At 43.1% G+C, this 22,244-nt stretch overlaps 1 protein-coding gene across 1 annotated transcript; it reads right to left on the bottom strand.

Moving 5' to 3' along the window:
• Window positions 1-5,696: 5,696 nt before the first annotated feature.
• Window positions 5,697-21,998, bottom strand: LOC149812720 (putative disease resistance protein At1g50180). Its single transcript, XM_089992288.1, has 2 exons — window positions 21,715-21,998; window positions 5,697-8,106 (listed from the first exon to the last, which is right to left on the bottom strand). The coding sequence occupies exons 1-2, from the start codon at window positions 21,996-21,998 to the stop codon at window positions 5,697-5,699; spliced, it is 2,694 nt and encodes an 897-aa protein (XP_089848414.1).
• Between the last annotated feature and the right edge of the window lie 246 nt (window positions 21,999-22,244).

Here is a 22,244-nt window from a genome sequence, read left to right as displayed (position 1 = left end):
CAAACAAAACTCTTTTTATATGTTCACTTGTAACTAATTAGAACTTGGTGATGATTATACTGGGTTGTTAAATTTGTTTCACTTATAACTTGTGTTAAATTTGTTTCACCTGCTTTGTATATATTTTTTATATGTACTTTATTTTTTATACACAAGTTATATAAATTGTATAACATGAATTTTTTTCTCGATATTTATATTTTAAATAAATTTATAGACTAGTAGATTCCTTTCTACGATATGAGTTCAACGTACCAAACCTCACTCGATTCTGAGTTTGTTGTACAAAGATATACCTATTTTACCAAAATAGATCTCGGGTATCCTAAAGGATATTTAGGTCCTTTCAGATTTGGACCGTTCTAGGATTTCCTGATCCATCTATGATCTGGATCCAAGATTGATCATCTGGGTCCAGATCCGCTACTCACCTAGATCCAAGACTGCTGGCCTGGATCCAAACCTGTCTAACTGGATCCAGAACAGTCTGATTGGATTCAGGCCAGTCTGACTGGGTTCAGACTTGTCTGACTGGGTCTAGACCTGAGACTGATCCAATCGGATCCAGAACAGGTCTGGTTCAGATCAACTGGATCTAAACCAAGAACCCTGATCTAGTCAGACTGAACCGATTTAGTCAGACCTGGTTTGGTTCAACTGGTTCGGTTCAAATTGGTTTGACTCAGACGTTGTTTGGTCTGAACCGACCTTCATAAACCGGTTCGACCAGAACCGTTTCCTATTATTATTTTTTTTCTTTGTTTATGATCCAGACTCGGGTTCTGGTCAAGTCGGACCCAAATCAATTCGATCTAGTCTGGGTTGGACCTAGACCAAACCCAGTCCTTTTTTATTAACCTTCCCCGGTCTAGGCGTGACCCAAACCGACCTGGTTCGGTCTGGGTCACACCCAGATTGAGCCCAATCTCAATAAATGGGTCGAAAGGGGCAAAGCCCCCTTCATTCACATAGAGTGGCAGCGGTCATCGGTCGACCCCTACTCTGTACCCACCGGATCCGGGCCGGCCGATTCCCCCCTGCGATGAGGGATCGGCACCGACGTCGGTCTATTGACCGACCGTTCTCACTCCCTCTCTCTCTCTCTCGCGCTACCTCTTTGATTTATTTTTTTTCTTGACAGGTGCTCGTCGACAACTATGGCTGCCGACCACCTTTGCTCTGATAGAAACGAAATGAAGAAGAAGAGAATGGGAGAGGACTCACCTGCTGTTGGGGGCAGATTCTGGTAACCACCCCTGCAACTCTCTCTCTCTCTCTCTCTTGCTCAATCTCCCTCTCTCTTTTCTCTTTCTGCGCTCTCTTCCTTCTCGAATGCGGGGGAGGGCACACCATGAGGGCTACTTATAGCTCTCACGGTGGGGTGAGGATAACCCTCACACCCCGCCGATCGTGGGGGGTGAGGTTTATCCTCCCCCCCCCCCCTCATCGCAGATCAGGGAAAGGGGGTTCTCTGATTTTTTGAAAAACAGCCTTTTCCTCCCCCCCCTCCTTTTTTTTTTCTTCATCTTTATCCCCTTCGGAGGGGGTTTTAGGATGCTTTCAACACTTACTCAATGCTCACATACACGTCTTTAACATTAAACAGCATTTGAGCGGCATATTTAGATGCAATCATAGTCAAGATCCTTTAAAATATTTGAATCGCAAGATTTGATGGTATCTGCCACTTCCACATTCTTTTGTTGTTTCTTTCGTCATGAACCTATTTGTCTCGATTCTTTTTGCTGGTGATGCTATTATTTCCGGGGCAAACAACCCATGTGCATTTTCTTTGGTGATTTGTCTAGGCAATTGGCGGAGACTGCCTCACTTATTGAGTGAATTGGCACAAACAATAGGTCCCCTTGTACACCGGTGAGTGCACCCAACTTCGGCCTTGTGGCAGAGGGTGTGCGTCCGGGTGGGTTTCAAACCGGTGATGTGCCATCAACTCCGTGGCATTCATGAGTTGTTCCAACTGAAAACTATAGCCCTTCTCTGTCTCCTATTTGGATATTGTTCCTTGAGCTATGATTGAGTTTTCTTTGGTTATTAGTGTTTAGTCTTCTTTGCACTCTCACATCGCAATCATTCAGACCATGAAGATTCTGAGTGATGCGATATATTTCCAAATTTTGCTAGGTCAGTCTTTGAAATCCTCTTGTCAATGTCACAAGCTTTGTTATTAGGAAAATCTCGGCGAGGCAAAATCTTGGGCATAAATAATATAAAATGTTTCCTATTGCATTGATATAATGGTAAGAATTTGATATTTTTAGAATAGGTGATATCACCTGTTTTGAAAATATCGCCTTTTTTAAAGCATTATATCGTCCATTGAAGTATCCACAGATATTTGTTGCATAGCCTTATGTTGCAATTCAACTCGTGTCTCATGCATTGTGTTTGGCTGTATGGTGTTGTGAATCTTCTCAAGTTTATCTGCAAGATGCCACATGGGGGACACTGTAACCCGGCTTCTGTTGCATTGAAAGGATCGGTTGTTGCCGATAGTATTTCCATACATGTGAAAGGCTCTGTTTATGAGCTGGATTTGAGAGGGAGTCGGGGATTCACTTAATACGCTTATCCCTGCTGCTAGTTGGGAACTCGGATTTGGGGTTTGGCAGCTGTTAGCCGGGATGGATTTGGGATGGGAAATGTGGTCCTCTCTCTTTTGTATTTACACATGGAGGTGGTAGCTGTTGCCACTTTTTCAAATCCATAATTTTCATCCGACTGCCAGTTTCCAAACGAAGCTTACATCTTCACGGGGATGTAGCTGCCAACTCCACTTCCATCACCCATTTTCATTTTCATTCCCATTACCCTTCTCATCTCCGGGTGCAATATGATTGCACAAAAATTGTGCATTAAGCACCCGATCACCCTCCATCAGGTCTTGGGTCCCACACCTGACAGGCCTGTGACGCCTGTCCCCCAAGATTGAGGGTGATCAGGTGCTTAATGCACAAATATTTATTCCATCGTATTGCACCCGATCTCCGAGGGGAGGGTTATAAATATGCTGCTGCATCAATATCCATGTGTTTTTTTCCTTGTAGGTGTGCTTATATAGGTGTCCCTTGTCCAATAATCTCAATTACTTTAAACCATCATTATATGCATAGGTGTCCAACTACCAGATCATCATCATAAAAAAAATTCTAAAACAAACCATGAATGTCTAATGGGCTAAAGGAAGCCTTTTAGTTGCTACCTAATCATTACATTTTCAGAGAGCAGTGAAATCTTACAGGCTAACCTTCTGAGAATCAGGCAGATGGATGGAATCTCATGCTGTGGCCTGGTGATCAATATTCTGCGAACCTGTAGCAATAGAAAATTAAGTTTAGAATAAGGGGCGGAGTCTCTGTCCCTGGATTTAGTAGCAGTAAAAAAGAAAAGGGAAGGCTAAGCTTATGCTTACTACCATTCACTGTAGGGAGTTGATGATTGTCGTCCAATCACTCAAGCGTGATGCTCTACAGACCTTAAAAATGAAACCAAAATGCAGATGTGTTAGAGGTGTATTATGTAGGCTGGGACTGGGCTTTGTAAACCTGACCTGATCCCACTTTTTTTTAATTAAAACACCCATGAAACTAGACTTGGACAGGTATTTGGTTAGTTATTGGGCATGAAAATTTAAGATCTGATGAGTCATCCATTGTGGGGAGAGTGACCACATGTTGTCTGAATCGATCCATGGATCAATTCCTTTAAGGTTTCTCTATTCTCTTTCTAATAGTAGTTTTTGTTTTTGACAGAGAAAGGTAAACCATTAGGATTCGAACTTGCAACATCCCAACACAAGGTGACATGCACTAACTGCTCTTACTAGACAAGCGGAGTTGATGTTGGTTCTAATAGTAGGCTTGCAAAGAAAGAGTTGCGTAGCTCGCCCGCCCCGGGCTCCTTGGGTAGAAACTGATATCACTTCTACATGAACCATATCATATTGGTTCCTCAAGATAAGCACTCGAACTGCCCCAAACCAATTTGTACCCAGACATGTATATACCCGAATTCAATTTAGGAGTTTATGTATTGGCAAAAATTTACTAAGCTACCACCGAGGTGGTATCCCATGTGGTAAGCGGGGTCCTATGCCAAGCTGGAAGGCCGAGGTTCGAATCCCTCTGCCACATGGGGGCTAAAGAGATATCTGGTAGGAGTCTCAACTTGCCTTTAAAAAGATTTTTTTTTACTAAGCAACCAGTCTCCCCGTTTGTATTTGCACTAAAATCTTACGGCCTCCTACAGTTATTAGCTGTCAATTCCAGAAGTTGGCAGCTACCACTTTTTCAAATGCATAAACTCCCTGTGACCACCAGTTCCCAAACAAAGCCTTATGTCCGATTTGTACCTGAACCGACAAGGACTCGACTAATTCATACTTGAATTGAATGATTAAAAAAATTAATCCATTATATTAGGGCTGTCAATGGGTTGGGTTTATACCGGGTACCCCCGAACGTGAATATTTAGGTATGGTCATGAAAAGTGCTGATCCGAAAAATATTGGGGTCAACCCAAACCTGACCCAACTAATATATGGGCCGGGTTTGGTTTATGATTTTTTGCTTGGTACCTGACCTGACTCAAGTGTTTTATGTGTATTTTCAGTAAAAATAAATTTCTGAAATTATGCCGCTTTGGGTTTGTGACCTGACAAAACCCAAACCCGGCAATGTGTTGTTATTTGGGTGGGTTTGATTATACGCTGTGGGTCGGGTACCCAACCCGTTGACAGCCTTATACCTGAACCGATTTAAACTTTTAGGAATTCATTCGTATTCCTACTAATTGTATGAATTTATCTATACGATACTTTTCTAATTCTGTTAATAAACACTAAAGTTTTTGTTAGGTTTCATCTCAATTTTCACCTATGGGACTGGTTGTGAACTGAACATAATAGGCCCTATTTCTCGTTCTGCTCCATAGGTTTTAAGTGTTTTATAATAGATCTGAACCTTTAGATGTGTTTAGCATGCTCAATTTAGTGGGAATCGACTCTTTGATCATGTTTTTTTTTATGGAAAACATGTTTTTTCTGAGCCTCATAACCATTGATTTTAGATTACTGGAAAAACCTGTATACAAGTCAGATTCCGATGATCCAATCCAAAAGCCCGTTCCCACTAAACATAACCTATAGATCATATGTACGCTTTTAGACACGAGAAAAAATACTTAAAGCTGCGATTTTTTCAAGGGGCTAAGACCTAATAAAAAAGTAGCATAAGAAACGTATATATATAGTAATGGTTCTGTGCTAAACCCATTTGGTGCTGAACCCCTTGCTAAATGGTTTTTTCGGGCTTCTTCATAAATGTGTTGGGCATGGTCGATTTACTAAGAATCCACCTGGATCATGTGTTTTTGATGAAAAAAACGATGTTCGGAGCTTCTAAAATTTGCAAATATTTTGGACCGTTGATTTTTCAAACTTTAAAAATTCACTCATGTGTTGGAATCAAACGCCCCTATAAAATCAAGTACAAAGATCAGAGCCGAACCAGAAAAAACTCATTTATTACGCGGTTTAGCACGGACCCATTTTCCTGTATATATAACTACGGTGTTAGACATGAAAAAATACCCGTCGGAGAGAGAGAGAGAGAGAGAGAGAGAGAGAGAGAGAGAGAGAGAGAGAGAGAGAGAGAGAGAGCATGCGATTTGTTGATCACTTACGTGATAACTTCGATGGAGGGAATGTGCGCGACTTTCATCCATTGATCGCACGCCCTATCCATCAACCTTATAGTGAACATTCTGGGCATGCTAACCAGCTTCAGTTGGCAAAGGGTTGTGATGCCGCTCAGTTCCCGGGGCAACGTCTGCAGGGACTTGCAATCCTCGATGATCAAATGCCGAAGGCAGGGGAAGCACCCACGCTCCATGCTCCATATCTTCCAGGATGGTAAGCATATCTCCAACACCTCGAGCTTGGGGAATCCTCCTCTCGAGCATCTCATCTCCTCACCAATGAACGCATCCCTCCACAATCGTAGGATCCGAAGTCTCTCCAACCGTTGAAGTGCAAACAAGGGGTCCTCTTCCAAGAAGGAGCCTTCAAGAGTGAGCTTGTAAAGGTTTCGAAAGAATGCAATCGGCAGCTTCTGCAGTTTTCCTTGCAGGTAAACCTTGGCAACAGCCTGATGGCTGAGCATCTCTGAAGGCAGCATCTCCCCTTGCAGGTATAAGGAGCGCAGGTGCTCCAGTTTCACAATGGACTTCAAAATATCATACTTGTGGGCACTCGTCACGCCTTTTATCGCCAATTTCCTCAGGTTTTTCAACTTGGCCAAGACCTCTTTGATCCACCCACCAGCTTTGATGAAGGCTAGAGTCTGCAGATTTGCCGTGTTCCCCTCTCCCAAGAAGCAACGCGGAACCTCCACAGCTGCGCCCATCCTGCGTCCGAAGTACAGGTGCCTCAGTTGCTGCATCCTTCCCAAATCCTTTGCTTGGAACCTGATCCACGACCACGAGAAATGGATTTCGATGAGGGTTCTCATATCCAGCGTCTGCAGGTTGTGGAGGTGCCTCACAGACTTGGGCAGCTTCCTGACGCAGGTGCCCTTCAAGCCCAAGTATCTGAGATAGCCCAACTCTCCGATCTCCTTCGGCAATTTTTTTAGGAAGGAGACGCCTTCAAGGTCCAACACCCTCAAAAGCTTGAACCCTTTGATGAGATTCCCCCAGTCCGCCATGCGGCACCGAAAGAAAGCCACGAAGGAGCGGAGGAGCTTCAGTGGGAAGCTACTGGGGTTTTTAAAGTCAGCGTGGACAGCGACTCGACGGCTTCCTGGTGGCTCACTACTGTGATTGTTATTGTTGCCAGTATCTTCTCCGGCATAAACCTTCAAAAACCGTTGCTCTTTTGCCTTGACCAACAAAGCCTCACGAAGAATATAATCAATCCTACAAGATTTAATGGTTCTAACAGCTCCCTTCTTAACCAGTTGGATCATGCTCCTACTGATCAGTTCCTCCAGGTATTCCTCCGAGACTTCTTCTAATGTCTTTCTCTCTCTCTCTTGCACAAAGCCTTCGGCAACCCATAGGCGAACCAACCTCTTGGTGGGGATCTCAAAGTCTTCAGGGAAGGCGCAACAGTAGAGAATGCATGGTTTAAGGTAGTTTGGCAGGTTATCGAAGCTCAAACACAGGATGTCCGCGATCTGGTACATACCATGGATGAGATGCCACGTGAGGCTCTCTAGCTCCCTCTTCCATGTGTACGCTTCCTTCTCTTTCCTTGATAGGATCCCTGCAACGACAAGGATCGCTAGCGGCAGGCCTTGGCATTTCTTCAAGAAGAGATCCACCAATGGGTTCAACTCGCCGGTTGGTTGCCCTGTTTCGAATGCCTTGTTGTCGAACAACGTCCGACTGTCTGCTTCACTGAGAAAGGAAATGCGTAGCGGTTCGTTCTGCGAATCTACGTGTTTGGCAACCTCTTCACTGCGAGTGGTTATCAGAATTCTGCTTCCGGAGATTCTGGGGAAGAGCTTTTCGAGAAGATCCCACGCTTCAGGTTTCCATAAGTCATCGAGGACGATCAGGTATCTGTGCCCCGACGACTTCAAAAGGCGCTGCAACTCTTTCTCCCGTGCTAAATCAGATTCCAAGGCCGGTCTTTTAACGCCTGCGGCATCATTTAATATTAGAACCTGTACGATCTCGTTCACCCTGCAGTCCGGGGACACGTATGCCCACCCACAGAAGCCGAAATGCTGCTTGACACGGTCATGGTTGAAGGCTTTTCTTGCAAGGGTGGTCTTGCCGAGCCCAGGGGCTCCCACTATCGAAATCACCCGACGATCGGCTTGTCCTTCCACCAACAATTCAACCAAATTATTTATGTCATTATCCCTGCCAACCACCAGATGGGAGTCCTCCTCGTGTCCCGAAGTCCTTCGCTGCTCTCGTAAGCTATCGTTAACTTGACTCCCCTCACCTCTTCCACCTGTAGTAATGTTGATCCCGTACGTGTCCCTACACTTGTTTAGATGATCGATCCTGTCTTTTATCTTTCCGATCCGAGACCGCACCTTGTGAAGTTTTTTCCCCACCATTGGAAAAGTCGAGTACCTGTTTTGAAAAAAAAAAAAACAAGATTACACCAAACAGAAAACTTTTTGCTTTTTGGATTTATAATCCGAAGAAACCATACCCACCACTATGACCTGATAATGCTGGCTTAGCCTGCCATACCTATGGTCGTCGTACAGGCACCATAAAACTTTGAAGGTAGGACCCTTACTCCCAGGATCTATGCTATGCCTTGGCTTGCGCAGACAAATGAAGCTCAACAGAATCGAACCTTGACTGCCCGTCTAGCAGCTAAGGCTTCACCCCACTAAGCCAACCCCCCTTTTGTCTCGACAGCACACTTAAAGTGTGCACTCGCATTACATGAGATAGTGGTTATTTTAGTCAATGGATGGAGAGTGAGATAGCATATTAGAGAATATACGTGGCAACATTTTAAAAGTTTTATAACCCAATGACTGTCATTGAATGGAGAGAGAGAGAGAGAAAGAGAGAGAGAGAGACGAAAGTAATTCAACATTACCACTCATAAAGATCAACAAAATGTTGAACCCATGAACTGAACAAGAGCAAAAGCCAAAACAAATAAAGAAAGCACAAGAGAAAAGAACATCAGACAGATAAAATGGGCTCACGTCGTAGCCGCTTGCCCAGATTGCGACAAAGGATAGGTAGCATCAGCAGAAGGGAGTGGAAGATCACTAAGATGCATACGCAAGATCGCATAAACATCTACCAAGATTTTATGCACCAGGTTTTGAATGTTAACTGGAATATGACGAAAATGAGCATCGTTTCGCGCCATCCAAACAAACCATCAAGAAGTAAGCAACCACGTTCGCCACGCCAGATGAACCTCCACCTCTTGCTGCGCCTAATACAAACCGGCCTCAAGATCAGATCTAGCGCAAAGGACTCCTCCTTAACAAATACTTCAGGATGCCTCCAGGTCCTGCTAAAGATTTCCACAAATATTGGGCAAGACCAGAACAAGTGAAACGTAGATTCTTCTGCAGCTTGACAAAGCACGCTCCAACTCGGGAGCTGAATGCCCCACTTCTTTAAATTACTGTGGGTCTGGATCCTATCATGCAAAATTAACCAAGCCAGGACTCGAGAACGGGGAGAAGGACCCTTCGCCCAAAGTACATCCTCAGGCAACCAATCAGCCCCCGACGGTAGGAACGATCTATAGACTTTTTTTGTGAGAAACTCTCCGCTTGGTGCCAACGCCCACTGCAACCACTGACCAAAATTTTCGGAGTTCTCAAAATGGTCTCTAAAGTAGGCTAAAGCCCTCAACCACGATTTACGCAAGTGCGAGAGCACCAAACCTCGGGTTCCCAGACGAACCAGGATAAGAGCTAGATCCCCATATTTAGCAAGAAGCAAACTAGCACAAGGGTTATCCGGTTGGTGGGTCAACCAACATTGCTTGGCGACAAGAACAATGCTTCGCAGTCTGGGCGCAGGAATGCCTAAACCAGCCATATGCCGAGGTAAGACCACCGAACGCCAACCAATCAAGTGACACTTACCCTTGAGTTGACACCCAGACCATAGAAAGCCTGCCAGCAAGCGTGTCAGCTGCTTCTCTACTCCCACAGGCATCACAAACATAGACATGAAAAATTCTGGAATAGTTGAAAGAACATGTCTGACTAAGGTTAGACGGCCAACACTGGAGAGCTAAGACGACTGCCACGAAAGCAATTTGCGCTTCACTTTTTGAAGTCTCGGAGCCCAAGCAGTTGAAGAGAGGTGCTTCACTTGTAACGGCAAGCCAAGGTACATAATAGGCAAGTCAGAAATAGTGCAATTAAAAATTCTCTTTCCAGCTGCAAGCATATTGGCATTAACATTGAACATGGTAATAGAGCATTTGGTCTCATTTAGAGAAAGCTCGGATAGGGAGAGAAAGAACTGAATGATAAGCTTGAACCTAAGCATCTGTTGAACATTTACACGACCAAAAATGATCATATCATCAGCATAAGTAAGAATATGACCCGGGAAGTAGGAAACCTGCAAAGGATCAATGAAACTCGATACAGCAGCCCGCTTAAGCAAGACCACAAGACCCTCAGCAACTGCATTGAACAACAAAGGTGATAGGGGGCACCCTTTCCGCAAACCCCACCCCAGCTTGAACCAGTCTCCTCTAATACCATTGATATTTAACATGGCCTGGGCATTTGAGACCAGCTCTGTAAGACCCATAAATTTTTTTGAGAAATTCACTGTTTGCTTTGAATTGATATGTACGCTTTTGGGTGTTTATGAGGTTGAATCGTGTAATTAGCTATAATTTGATTATGCCTTGTGTTTTAGCTTTGTGCACGCGACCCGAAAATCGCGTAAGTACACTGTGTAAGTAAGAAGAGCCCAATTCTGGACGAATTAACCTTTGAAAATTTAAGGGTAAGTTTGTAATATATTTGTATAGTTTGTCCCCAAATTTGGTACCTATACGACGTAAAAACCTCGTCAGTGCATGTGAATTACGAGATTTGCTTAACGATAGTACGCGAGTCGTAGTGAGCATAATTCTTGCAAACGAAGGAGAATTTCTCAAAGAAGCATTGAACATTCCATGTCAAACGAGGTTTTGAAAATAAATGAATGATTTATTGAAGTCGAATTTCACTTTAAAAAGCATTAATTGAGCATTGTTTAAATAGTGCATTATGGATTTGGATCCGGATCGACTAGAGGTGGCCCAAACCTAAGTGGCGCCCCTCTAGGAGGACGTTTTTAAGCCTTGGTGGACCAGCTGGTCAAGGGTTGACCAGCTGGATGGCATTCTTACAAAAGAGTGCATGGATTTGGAAAAGAGGGCCACGAGTGGCCATAGTCTTATTTCAAAGCTCATGATGAAGCTTAAGGCTTCATCATGAGGGACGGTTTTTCCTAGGAGAAGGCATGGGGCTGGCACCCCATGGCCTTTTCGTAAATATTTTGAAGCTTTTTAAATGCTAAAAAATCGGTTGGGTATATGGGGCGGCAAGCCTTGGACATCCCATGTAATTTTTACAAACAATAAAGGCTTTTATGAAACCCCTCAATGGCATTTTTGAAAGAGTTTCAAAGGTTTTCAAATAAGAGACATGCATTGGAGGTATGGGCGGCTATGGGGGGCGTGGAGCACCCCAGCCCTTCATCTCTTCTCCTTTAATCTCCACCATCCATTCTCTTTAACCTAGATATTTAAACCTTCAAGAAAGAGAGAGAGGGAACTTGGACGATTTTCCCTCTCTCCTCTCTTGCTCTTCTCTCCCTCCCCTTCCCTTCTTCTCCAAAACCGTGAGAGGGTGTTAGAGATTGTGTGTGGGTGCTAAGCACCCCGTTGAAAGAAGCTCCAGCCCTAGCTTCCATTTCCACCGTTGAGAAAGCCTCGAAGGTGAGCTTCCCTTTTCACATACCTTATTGTGGGTTCGATTGAGCAAGTGTATCGGTGTTCTTGCATTTTCGTGAGCTACCACTACATGTTTTATTTCAAATTTATGGATTTTTTTAACGTGTATGCTTGCATGCATCATGTTTGTGGCTTGTTGAGCATGCTTGCATGCATTTGCGTTGTGCAACCTAGTCGTAATGTCGTGAAATCATTTTGGTTACAGTTTGCCCTTGTTCCTCGTTTCATTGCATGCACCGTTCATCTTTGATGGCTTGATCTATAGCAGCCATGGTTTTGCCCTGTTATGGCAGTGAAACCGTGTTGCCAAGGCACTGATCGTTGGCTAGAAAGCCTTAGACCGACCCTATGTCCAGGAGCCATACCTAGCTGGGTCGACCCTCTTGGGTTCGGACAATGCTGGCCTGGGTTGGTCGGGCTGAGCCCCTTTCTCTTTTTTTTTCAACTCTTTGTTATCCTGCTCGGCATCCAGAAATTTCTGGACGCATTTTGCACTTGGGTGACCCCCAGGCCGACCACAACGGGTCAGCCTGGGTGCCTTTCTTTTCCCCTATTGAGCTGGTGAAACCCTTGAGCCGAGCCCATTCGATGGCTATGGGGTTTGGTTACCCCTTTTAGGCTTGACATGGTCTGGACCGAATATGGTCCAGACCTATCAAAGGCCTGTCCCACGCATGTTCAGTTGGGCGTCAGCCCTTCACGCCCTCCTATTTGGGTTCTCGGACCTGATGTGGCTGTTGTAGCGGTTGGGCTGCAACCAGGTGCAGGCTGGAGGGCCTGCACCCCTCCTTTGGCAGTTGGCTGAAGCCAACTTGGGTCTGGACCAGTCGGTCCAGACATGGGCCGTTGTTAGGTGGGCCTGCTGCAACCGAGTTGCAGCAGGTGGGTCGCCTCCGGGTGCAAGCTGCAAAGCCTGCACCCTCTGTGTTTCGATGGGGACCGAGCCTCACTTGGGTATGGGCACCCAGTCCAGACTGTGCTTATAGCCGAGGAAGCCCAGCATGGTCTGGACCAGTCGGTCCAGACCTGGGCTATTCCCTTTGTAGCTGCAATCGGTGTGTGTGTGTGTGCGGGCTCTTTCCTCGGACCCGGCACACCTAGTCCAGGTGTTTCGGCCCTTACAACAGGGTCACTTTGGCGCCGTGTGACAGCATAACATGCTGTCTTCTTTTTTGTGGTTCAGCAGTGCCACCCATACTGGGTCCTGCTGTGTGCGCTTGGTGCCCCATGGCACCAGCGTGGCAGGTTGGGTTGTGGGTCCGTTTTGGACAACTCCAGCCCAGCTGTTGGAAGTTTCCTCCTTTCCGCCACGCTTTTTGCCTCGTTAGCAAACTCCGGACTGCAGCCTTTGGGGTTGCATGTAAGCATACTGCACGGGTCCAGTTACCCAGTTAACTCCATAGTTTGTTTCTTCATGTCATGGTCGTTGTGTGCGCGGTTGTCCAAAACAACCTATACAAATATAGATAGGTGTGCCCGTCGATAGGAGTGGTGTGGTTTCACATGGTTGAACATGTGTCCGTTGTTACATAGAATGCGAAAATGCTTACTTAGGACACCTTATCGAATGCCTTCAAAATAAGGTTTTAGCGGAATTGAGAAATCTATGGCGCATGTCAAAAGAAATAAATGAATATGGCACTTTCCTTGTCATACGTAATTGGGCACCTTGACACGTCACAAATCATCTGTTTAGCGTATCATTATGTGTTACGCGATGTAGTGTTATGAAGAAGTGTGGCACTGCCACACACCTTAGCACGAAACCTATCACACAAATGAAGGTAATCACATACTTATATTCGTGGTATTTGGCTGTACGAATCACTTCGGCAAATTGAATGTTTTTCTTTAAGTACGAAGGGAGTTTGAGGCACACGTATGAAAATTATTAGTCTTTTGAGACTTGTGTAATTATTGGAACTCCTTGGCAAGTTTTGTTGTGGGCAATGGACCCACTTCGCGAGACGAGCTCGCTTATGGTCGAGATACATGGTTTATGTACTTCTACACAACTCGTGAGTCACGCCTTACCGTGGCAAAATGTTTCTAACTGTCTCATCGTAATGTTTAATGGTTTATATCGTTACATTGCTAGTTCCCGTACTTATGGCACGATGTACAAGCATGTCCACTTGTAGCTATGCACATTTCACGATAACTTATATGTTCTGTATCACATGCTCTCTTGTGTTATTTCATTAGTTGATCATGTTCTGTGTAGCTATGTCACTCTTGTACACCTGCTCATGCTATACTTGTTCAGTTATTATAATTGAGCATGATATGTGTTTCATATTAAGCCATGCTCTCGCTTTCCACACTTTTGGTATATTGTGACTGGTTTGTCTCACCAGCTCGAAAGAGTACTGACCCCGTTTTATGAGGATACAGGTGTTTGCTTAGGTGTGCGATGGAGCTCGATGTGCGGCGGAGGACATGAACCCACACTTCTAGCACTTCGAGATCTTGGCAGTTGTTGTTTTTGTAAAAAGGGAATGGTTGTACTATTTGTAAATGTACTAAATAAAGCTGTTTCAAATCAGTGTTGTTTCACTCCTGTGACCCGCCCAGAGTTTTCCGCTTGTTTTCCTTTTTGGTATTTCCGCACTTGCGCAATTGTTTAAAAAAAAAGTTTATCCAAAAATCCAAAGGATTTTCAAAGTCGGGAATTCTATGGCGCCACAAGCTCTCTCACCCAACCATAAAAACGACGACCAATACCGAAATTTGCTAACATTTAAAATAAGAATGGCCAATGCACAGAGTCAAAAGCTTTATGAAAGTCTAATTTAAGGACAAAGTAAGGTTGACCGCTATGCTGCAAGGAATGGACAACCTCGGACGCCATGATGAACGAGTGTTGGACCCTCTTATTACGGATAAAGGCGAACTGAGAGTCTGAAAAAATCTGGTTAGGCACCGATTTCAGCCTATTCGCCAAAACCTTGGCAAACATCCAATATAGAGCACTCATAACTGAGATTGGTAGGAATCGAGTAATATCAGTGGCCTCATCATCTTTCGGAATGAGCGAAATAATAGCAACATGAAAATAATAAGGCAGTCTGGAGTTACGATGGAACTCATCAAACATGCTCACCACGTCTGATTTAACACAGTCCCAAAAGATTCTAAAAAAGTCGACATGAAACTCGTCAATGCCAGGCGCTTTCCAACCCGACAGATCCTTAATGGTCGTAAAAATCTCATCGTCAAAAAACCTTCTTTGCATAGATCTGGCTTGCTCAGGCTGAATTGAGCCAACTAGGATATTACCAATGACACCCTCCGCAGTTAACGAAGCAGAATATAAGTCCTTAAAGTATAGCAAGACTGCCAGATTAACGTGTTGATTGAGATAAGAAACACCTTCAATGGAGATAGAAGGAACAACCTTCCTCCTATGACGATGGGAAGCATATGAGTGAAAAAATTTAGTGTTGCCATCACCAGCCGCAAGCCATTTCACCCTAGACCTTTGCTTCCAACGAATTTCCTCTTTGATCCTCCAACTTTTCAAGAGCATAGTTAATTCTAAGGACCTGGCCTGGAGACTGAGAAGTTGCAAATCAGAAAGAGAGTCAGGAGAAGACATAGACTGATACAACTCATAAATCTCTTGATTCCATGCGGCTATCTGCTGAAATTTCTCCACCTTACGACTATGAAGCCAAGCTTTGATATCCTTAGCTAGACGAGAAAGCTTATTTTGAACCCGAAGCGCGGCCCAATGCTCATCAACAGTTTTGTTTCAAGAATTAGTAATAACCGAGAGAAAATTTGGCTCCTGAAGCCACCATTCTTCAAACGCAAAGCTCCTAGTGGGTTGAAAGTCATCCCGCCAATGAGTGATGATCTGTCCATGATCCGAGATAGAGGGAGCAAACAACACACACTTAACATCAGGAATGAGGTCCAATAAATTAGGGGTGACAAAGACCCTATCAAGGACCCTACAACACGGACGAGACCGCATATTCGACCAAGAGAAGTGCTCCCCGGTTAAAGGAATAGGGTAGAGAAAATGTCGATGAATAAAGTCTTGGAAACCTCGCATAGAGGGATTAGGAATTACGAGGTTATTAGAGTCATGGATAGATAACAAACTATTGAAATCCCTCATAAGAAGGTGACAATCCGCGTTGCAAACGACAACCCTATCCAAATCATCCCAAAAAGCGGGCCTCATGGCGGCGAGATTAGGTCTATAAACAACAGAAACCACTACTCTTCTATCAACTGCCTGCAAATTGAAAGCAACAAACAGAGAGAAAAGACACACATCCAGCTGAGATAAATTTAAAGACTGATTTCCCAAGATAAGGATACCTCCTGCATGATTTACCGCTAGCTTAAAGAAATAGTCAGCTCCCTGCTAGATGCTAGAGACAACCACGAGCGAGATGACCTCCATTTTAGTTTCACATAAAGCAAGAAGGTCAGGCTTTTGCTCCCTAACCCAATTAGCCAGAAATAGGCATTTAGTGGGACAATTTAAGCCCCTAACATTCCAACAAACATTCTTCATGGAACAAAATTTAGAAAAACCCGTGGTTGGTGGCACCAAGATGACCTTCTTGGGGACCTAGCATCGGTAGCCGAAACAATTAACGAAGGCCTCCTTATTCTTCGTTGACCACCAGCACTGACAGACGACCTCAAGTGACCATCGAAAATGCCCAATTGCTCGCAGTCTGCTCCACCAGAGTTGCAGAGAGAGTCCCCAATAATCGCAGAAATTGCTGAAATCGTAGAATCCATATCAACAGCTATAGCTTGCAACTGCGAAGAGGAGAGAGAGATATCCAACAACTTAGCTGCATCGACAACCGTGACACCCAGGGGTTGTGGACTAGGATGCTGCTGAATCAATGGCATAAGCAGGTGGCTACCCTGACCCTGTGCTGGACTACTGGAAGAGACCCCGTTTGGAGGAATACCAAAAGATTTGGTAGAAGAAAAAACCTCAGAGACATAATGCGATACAGGAAGAGGACGAGGAACCGAGGAGCCAAGCACCATGTATCTGATTGCAAGATTGGTTCTAACATTAAACGCAATAAGATTGATAACCAGATAGTCAGAGCGTCTGGAGGGAAAAATAATAAGGGACGCTTGCAGATTCGTCCTTTGTCCATCACGTGCAAGCCTGCCCAACCGCGCCTCCAAGCTGAAATGGCAATTGGTACAAAGAGAAGCATATACCAAGCCCCGAGCTTGAGAAAAAGCTAACAACTGAACTCCATTAGAGAAAGCATTGCTATCATGGTCAAATTTTTGTGGGCTCACCCTAGACAGAGCTTGTGATGGCGAGGATGGCAAAAATTTTCTCTGCTTCCCACGAGCATGCCTACCCAACCGCACCACCAGTCCGTCATGAGAATTAGCGCAAAAAGAATCAGACGTCGAGCTTCATCAATTATAAATAGTGAGCGGCAAATCTCCAAGTGAGTAAACATTGATGGCAGAGCCAAATTTTTTGGGGCCCACCCCTGGCAGAACTTGCAACGGTTGGGAGATGCCATCAAATGCTGGCGAAGAGTCTAACATAGCTGGAGCAATAGACGGAAAAGAAAGACCAAAGTGTTGCGGCCGGACCGGGACCCAGATAGACCCAATCTTGACAGCATTGAATGAATTCGCCGGGTTATGAAGATTGCCAATCTGCACCCATGGCGAGAAGGATAATTTTTGGGAAGGCCGTTCAGAATTCCGACTTGCCGGATGACGCACCACCCCAGAAAAATCTTTAGAGACTAGATTCATCCTCGATGAATGGGAATGTGAGGGGTTAGATCGTCTTCGCTTCCAGACTGGGTGCCGACGAGAGAGAAAAGATAAGCCGCACTGATGACAATCACAGCGTTTGTGGAAGTTCAGAGAAAAACAATTAGCACACCACCAATCCCCCGGTCTGGCATGACTCAACTGAGATCTATAGCGAACAACATGGAAAAAGCTTTGCCAAGTAGATGAGACCTGCTTCCATCCTCGATCAGCAACCCATTCTGGAAGCTCACGAATGAAGAAAGGAGAAACAAGCAAAGCCTTAACAGAGCACACTTCGAGAGGCTCTCGTCTAATAGCTCACAGGAAAAACCTAATGTCCGAAATACGAAGAGAGCCCACATCTAGGCATGATCGGAGGGACTCTGAAGGCTTAGAGAAGAACCAACGATTGAGTCTGAAAGGCAAGACAACATCCAATCCCCATCGATGAAGCACAAAGGCTTCACCCCAGTCATTCACAGCTTCCTTGATGAAATGTAGGGCTCGCAGGTTGACGCTCAATGGGAGATCAGGAGCAAGGCCCCAAAAATGGCTAGAAGAGGGGCGCATAACCAAATGACGAAAGGCACCGATGAAGGAGCCTACGAAACTCTAAAAAAGGGAATAAACAAGATAGAGGCACACCTGCGAGGGTCGGGGACTCCGGCGGTGATCGGCACGACCAACCAACGCAGCACAAGCTAGGGCAACCTACGTTCGAGCCTGCCGCTTGAAATGCAGACTTTGACGCCTTCGTCAGACATCGACCGAGACTGCCACCGGAAGCCAGTAACTGAAGCTTGGCTGTTGCAGACTTGCAGTCAGATTGCCAACGACTTCCAAAGAGGTGAACCGCAGAGGAGAGGAACGGATTTTAGGGGAGCTGAGCTGCTAGAGAGAGAGAGAGAGAGAGAGAGAGAGAGAGAGAGAGAGAGAGAGATTAAATGAAGTCACAGTCGCATTGAGAGAGAGCAACTTGTATCTTCTATTAGTGACCTGACAACGGATTTCAGGGGAGGGGGTTGGGATGATCGTGCATAACACTGTGGATGTGGGGCCAGGAGGGATGTAACCCTAAGAAACGTTGTTGAAAAGTCTATGCTCACTTTGGTTTTCAGAAATCAGATCTTGAGATAAACCTAGTTTATCAAAACCAAATGTTGTGTCACCAAAAACGGGGTAACATGATTTATGATCTTAAACAAGCTTTCCAGGCTTTTGGTGACATCTAAAATGGCTACTTAAAACCCTCCCATCTCAATGGACATTTTATTGGTTTTTTGGTATCATTTTCAAAATATTGACCGTACAGATGTGATCTATATTTTTAATTTAGTAGGAATCAACTCTTACATTTGATTCTGATGCATGGATAGGGTTTTATAAGTATCAAAATCAATGGTATAAAATTTTGTTAAATTTTTTAGGCTCCAAAGACCATTTTTTCTATCCAAAATTCATGATCCAAGTATCAATTTTCAGAATTTTGAAAAAAAAAACAAAAAATTTCCATTTGGGAGGTTTTCATTCCCCTATATATATATATATATATATATATATAATTGTGTGTGTGTGTGTATGTGTGTGTGTGTGTGTGTGTGTGAGAGAGAGAGAGAGAGAGAGAGAGAGAGAGAGTATGTGCTGGTTCTGCCGCATTTTCTAGTTCTGCCCCGTTAAGCCCCTTCAAAAAGCACAGTTTTTGGAATTTTTGTCACATCTAACACCACAGATGTGATTTATAGGTTTTTCGAATCTGACCTGTATATAGGTTTTCCTGTGATCCAAAATCAATGGCTATGAAGGCATCAATTTTTTCTGGGTCATAAAAAAATATTTTTCTGTAAAAAAAAATGATTCAAGCATTGATTCCCACTAAATAGGGCATGTTAAACACATCTAATGGTTCAGATATATCATAAAACACTTCAAACTATAGGGCCTAACAGGGTAGAACGAGAAAAGAGGGCCTAATATGTCCAGATCTGATATATATATATATATATATATATATATATATATATATATATATATATATATATATATATATATATATATATATATATCAAAATTACAAAAAATGGTATTTGATGGAGAAAAGACGGCCTAATATGTCCAGATCTGATATATATTACAAAACATTTTGATATATATATATATATCAAAATTATATATATATATATATATATGGCTAACTCGGTTTATAGGTTACCCCCGTTCCACAAAACATCTATATTTCCTCTCATCCCCGTTATACTTTGTCAAAGTAACACACAACCACACCATTTTAGACTAGTGGTTAAGCTGGATTTTTTTTTTCATTTTTGAATTGGCCATTCATTTTCCAGCCAACTACTGGTAGGAAAGGGACCAATTTGATGCCTATAGAGAAGGAAAACACTAGTCAAACTGTTTTTTTGTCGGTGGTTGGCCAGAAAAAACCCAAAGTTTTAAGGCATGACTAGGTCTTTGAGAAACTTGGTCTTACCTATCCAAACAGGGCCTTAATTTTGATATTTGAAATGTTTTGTAATTTTGATATATATATATATATATATATATATATATATATATATATATATATAGGGGAATGAAAACCTCCCAAATGGGAATTTTTTGTTTTTTGTTTTTAATTCTGAAAATTGATACTTGGATCATGAATTTTGGATAGAAAAAATGGTCTTTGGAGCCTAAAAAATTTAACAAAATTTTATACCATTGATTTTGAAACTTATAAAACCCTATCCATGCATCAGAATCAAATGCAAGAGTTGATTCCTACTAAAATAAAAATATAGATCACAGCTGTACGGTCAATATTTTGAAAATGATACCAAAAAACCAATAAAATGTCCATTGAGATGGGAGGGTTTTAAGTAGCCATTTTAGATGACCCCAAAAGCCTGGAAAGCTTGTTTAAGATCATAAATCACGTTACCCCGTTTGGGTGACACAACATTTGGTTTATCTCAAGATCTGATTTCTGAAAACCAAAGTGAGCATAGACTTTTCAACAAGGTTTCTTAGGGGTACATCCCTCCTGGCCCCACATCCACAGTGTTATTCACGACCATCCCAACCCCCTCCACACCACATACATTCTATAGATTTTTTGCTACTACTGTCAGGAAAAAACAAAGGTATCTGTCGGTCATTTTGCACCCTATAGATGTTTGGCCAAGAATGACTTAAACAGTTTGATTTTTTCTCTTGAAAAAAGTACCCTATGTCTAACCGTTAACCTTGTTATTTTTTGGCCACCCACTAACCAAAAATTAGCAGTGTATATTACACATTGTTGTCAGTATCGGTATCTGCCCTGAAGCGTTGGGCTGCAGATTCAACTGTATCGGCCGATACCAATACTCAGCTAAATCGTTCTGTATAAGCTAAAAAATAGTAAAAAACTATTACGTGTCAATCATAATGTGACACATGTTAAAACCATTAAAATAATTAAAAAATAATATTTTTATATTTTTATATTTTTATATTTATTAAAAATTAGCTGAATCGGCCCTGAATTGTATCGAAATTCTGCCCATATGATACAGGCCGATACACACCAATACTGATAACATTGATAGTACCATCCTTACCCATCAGTACTAATTTGTTCTTAATCGTTTATATGTTTTTTGTACATACATTTCTTAGTAAAAAATAAGTTTTTGGATCATATAATTATGTTGTTTATGTAGGTTTTTAAAGATCTTCAAACTTCAATGACTTACAATATACCAATTTTTCATGGCATGAAAAATCATATTTTAATTCAAAAGGCATGATCTATCAAACAAACTATGCTGAGTAAATTCATGCTGTCTCATTTAGAAGATGCAGCCTTCACCCATAATTTCTATGATGTGGGTGTTGGCACTTCCACAGTACCATAGCAATTGCTGTGTACATGGCTTGAAAAATCATATTTTATATTAAAAACATGATCGATTCCTATCAAACAAACTATGATGAATACATTCATGTGATCTGATTAAGAGGGTGCATCCTCCACCCTTAGTTTCTACGATATGGGTGTCAGCGCTCCCCGAGCACCATAATTTCTACGATGACCGCATGAATGCTGCTACCCTGGTGAGTAAGGAACCCCTAGTTGGAACACATAGGGAAGTTGTTTTAACCAAATTCGATCTCAGTCAAAATAGTAGGATTCAACCTTTAGATCATAGTTTTTGACATAAAAATATATTTTTTTGAGGTTTAAAATTTTGGTATCATCTCTCGTAAAATCTGACATATACTCGAAAAACATGATCCAAAGGTCAGTTTATACTAAATATCACATCATAAGGGTCAGATGTAAAAAAAAAAAAACTAAAAGAACATGATCCAAAAGGTCAGTTTTTTCACAAGGAGGTTTCTCACCACGCGCACAGAGAGAGAGAGAGAGAGAGAGAGAGACTATTGCTGGACTGCTTGAGGCTCATAATATTGTAACATACCTTTTCAAAGATGAAAATAACCCACTCTTGTTCCAGCTCGCCATCTTCAAGACGAAATTATCGATAACATCCTCGGCATCGAAGGCTTCCTGCCGTATGTCAACCACCCATTTCTTCACTTGTTCGGTACTATTTCCCTCTGCGTCTTTCAGAAGTTCCTGCATATGCTTCAACTCGGTTTCAATCATTTTGACATCCTGGTCTACCCCACGTAGGTAGGCAACCTCCTCTGCAAGAAGGCGGCCAAGCTTGAACACCAGAAGCTCGATCACAAACTCGGCCATCCTGCTGAGGGTCTGTTCCTCGGCTTCACATAAATAGGTAGGCCTCTTGGTTGTGTGCCTACTCCTCGTCTTTTGTTTCCTCACAGTTTCTTTTCAAAGAAAGAAGCCGCAGGCAGTGGGCTCCGCCATTTGCAAGTTGATCACTCCCTCTTCCTCCTGTCTTTGTCATACGACTGCTCGTTCGTTTTTCATTTTCATTTTTTATTTGTTTTTAAAAAAAATTTGTACCACTAAGAAACCACACCG

This window comes from Nuphar pumila, chromosome 16 (genome assembly GCF_984573655.1).
Source record: "Nuphar pumila chromosome 16, dmNupPumi1.hap1.1, whole genome shotgun sequence".
In the NCBI taxonomy this organism is placed as follows: domain Eukaryota; kingdom Viridiplantae; phylum Streptophyta; class Magnoliopsida; order Nymphaeales; family Nymphaeaceae; genus Nuphar; species Nuphar pumila.
The sequence above is the reverse complement of the archived record's forward strand: the minus strand, read 5'-3'. Positions and strand labels throughout refer to the sequence as shown.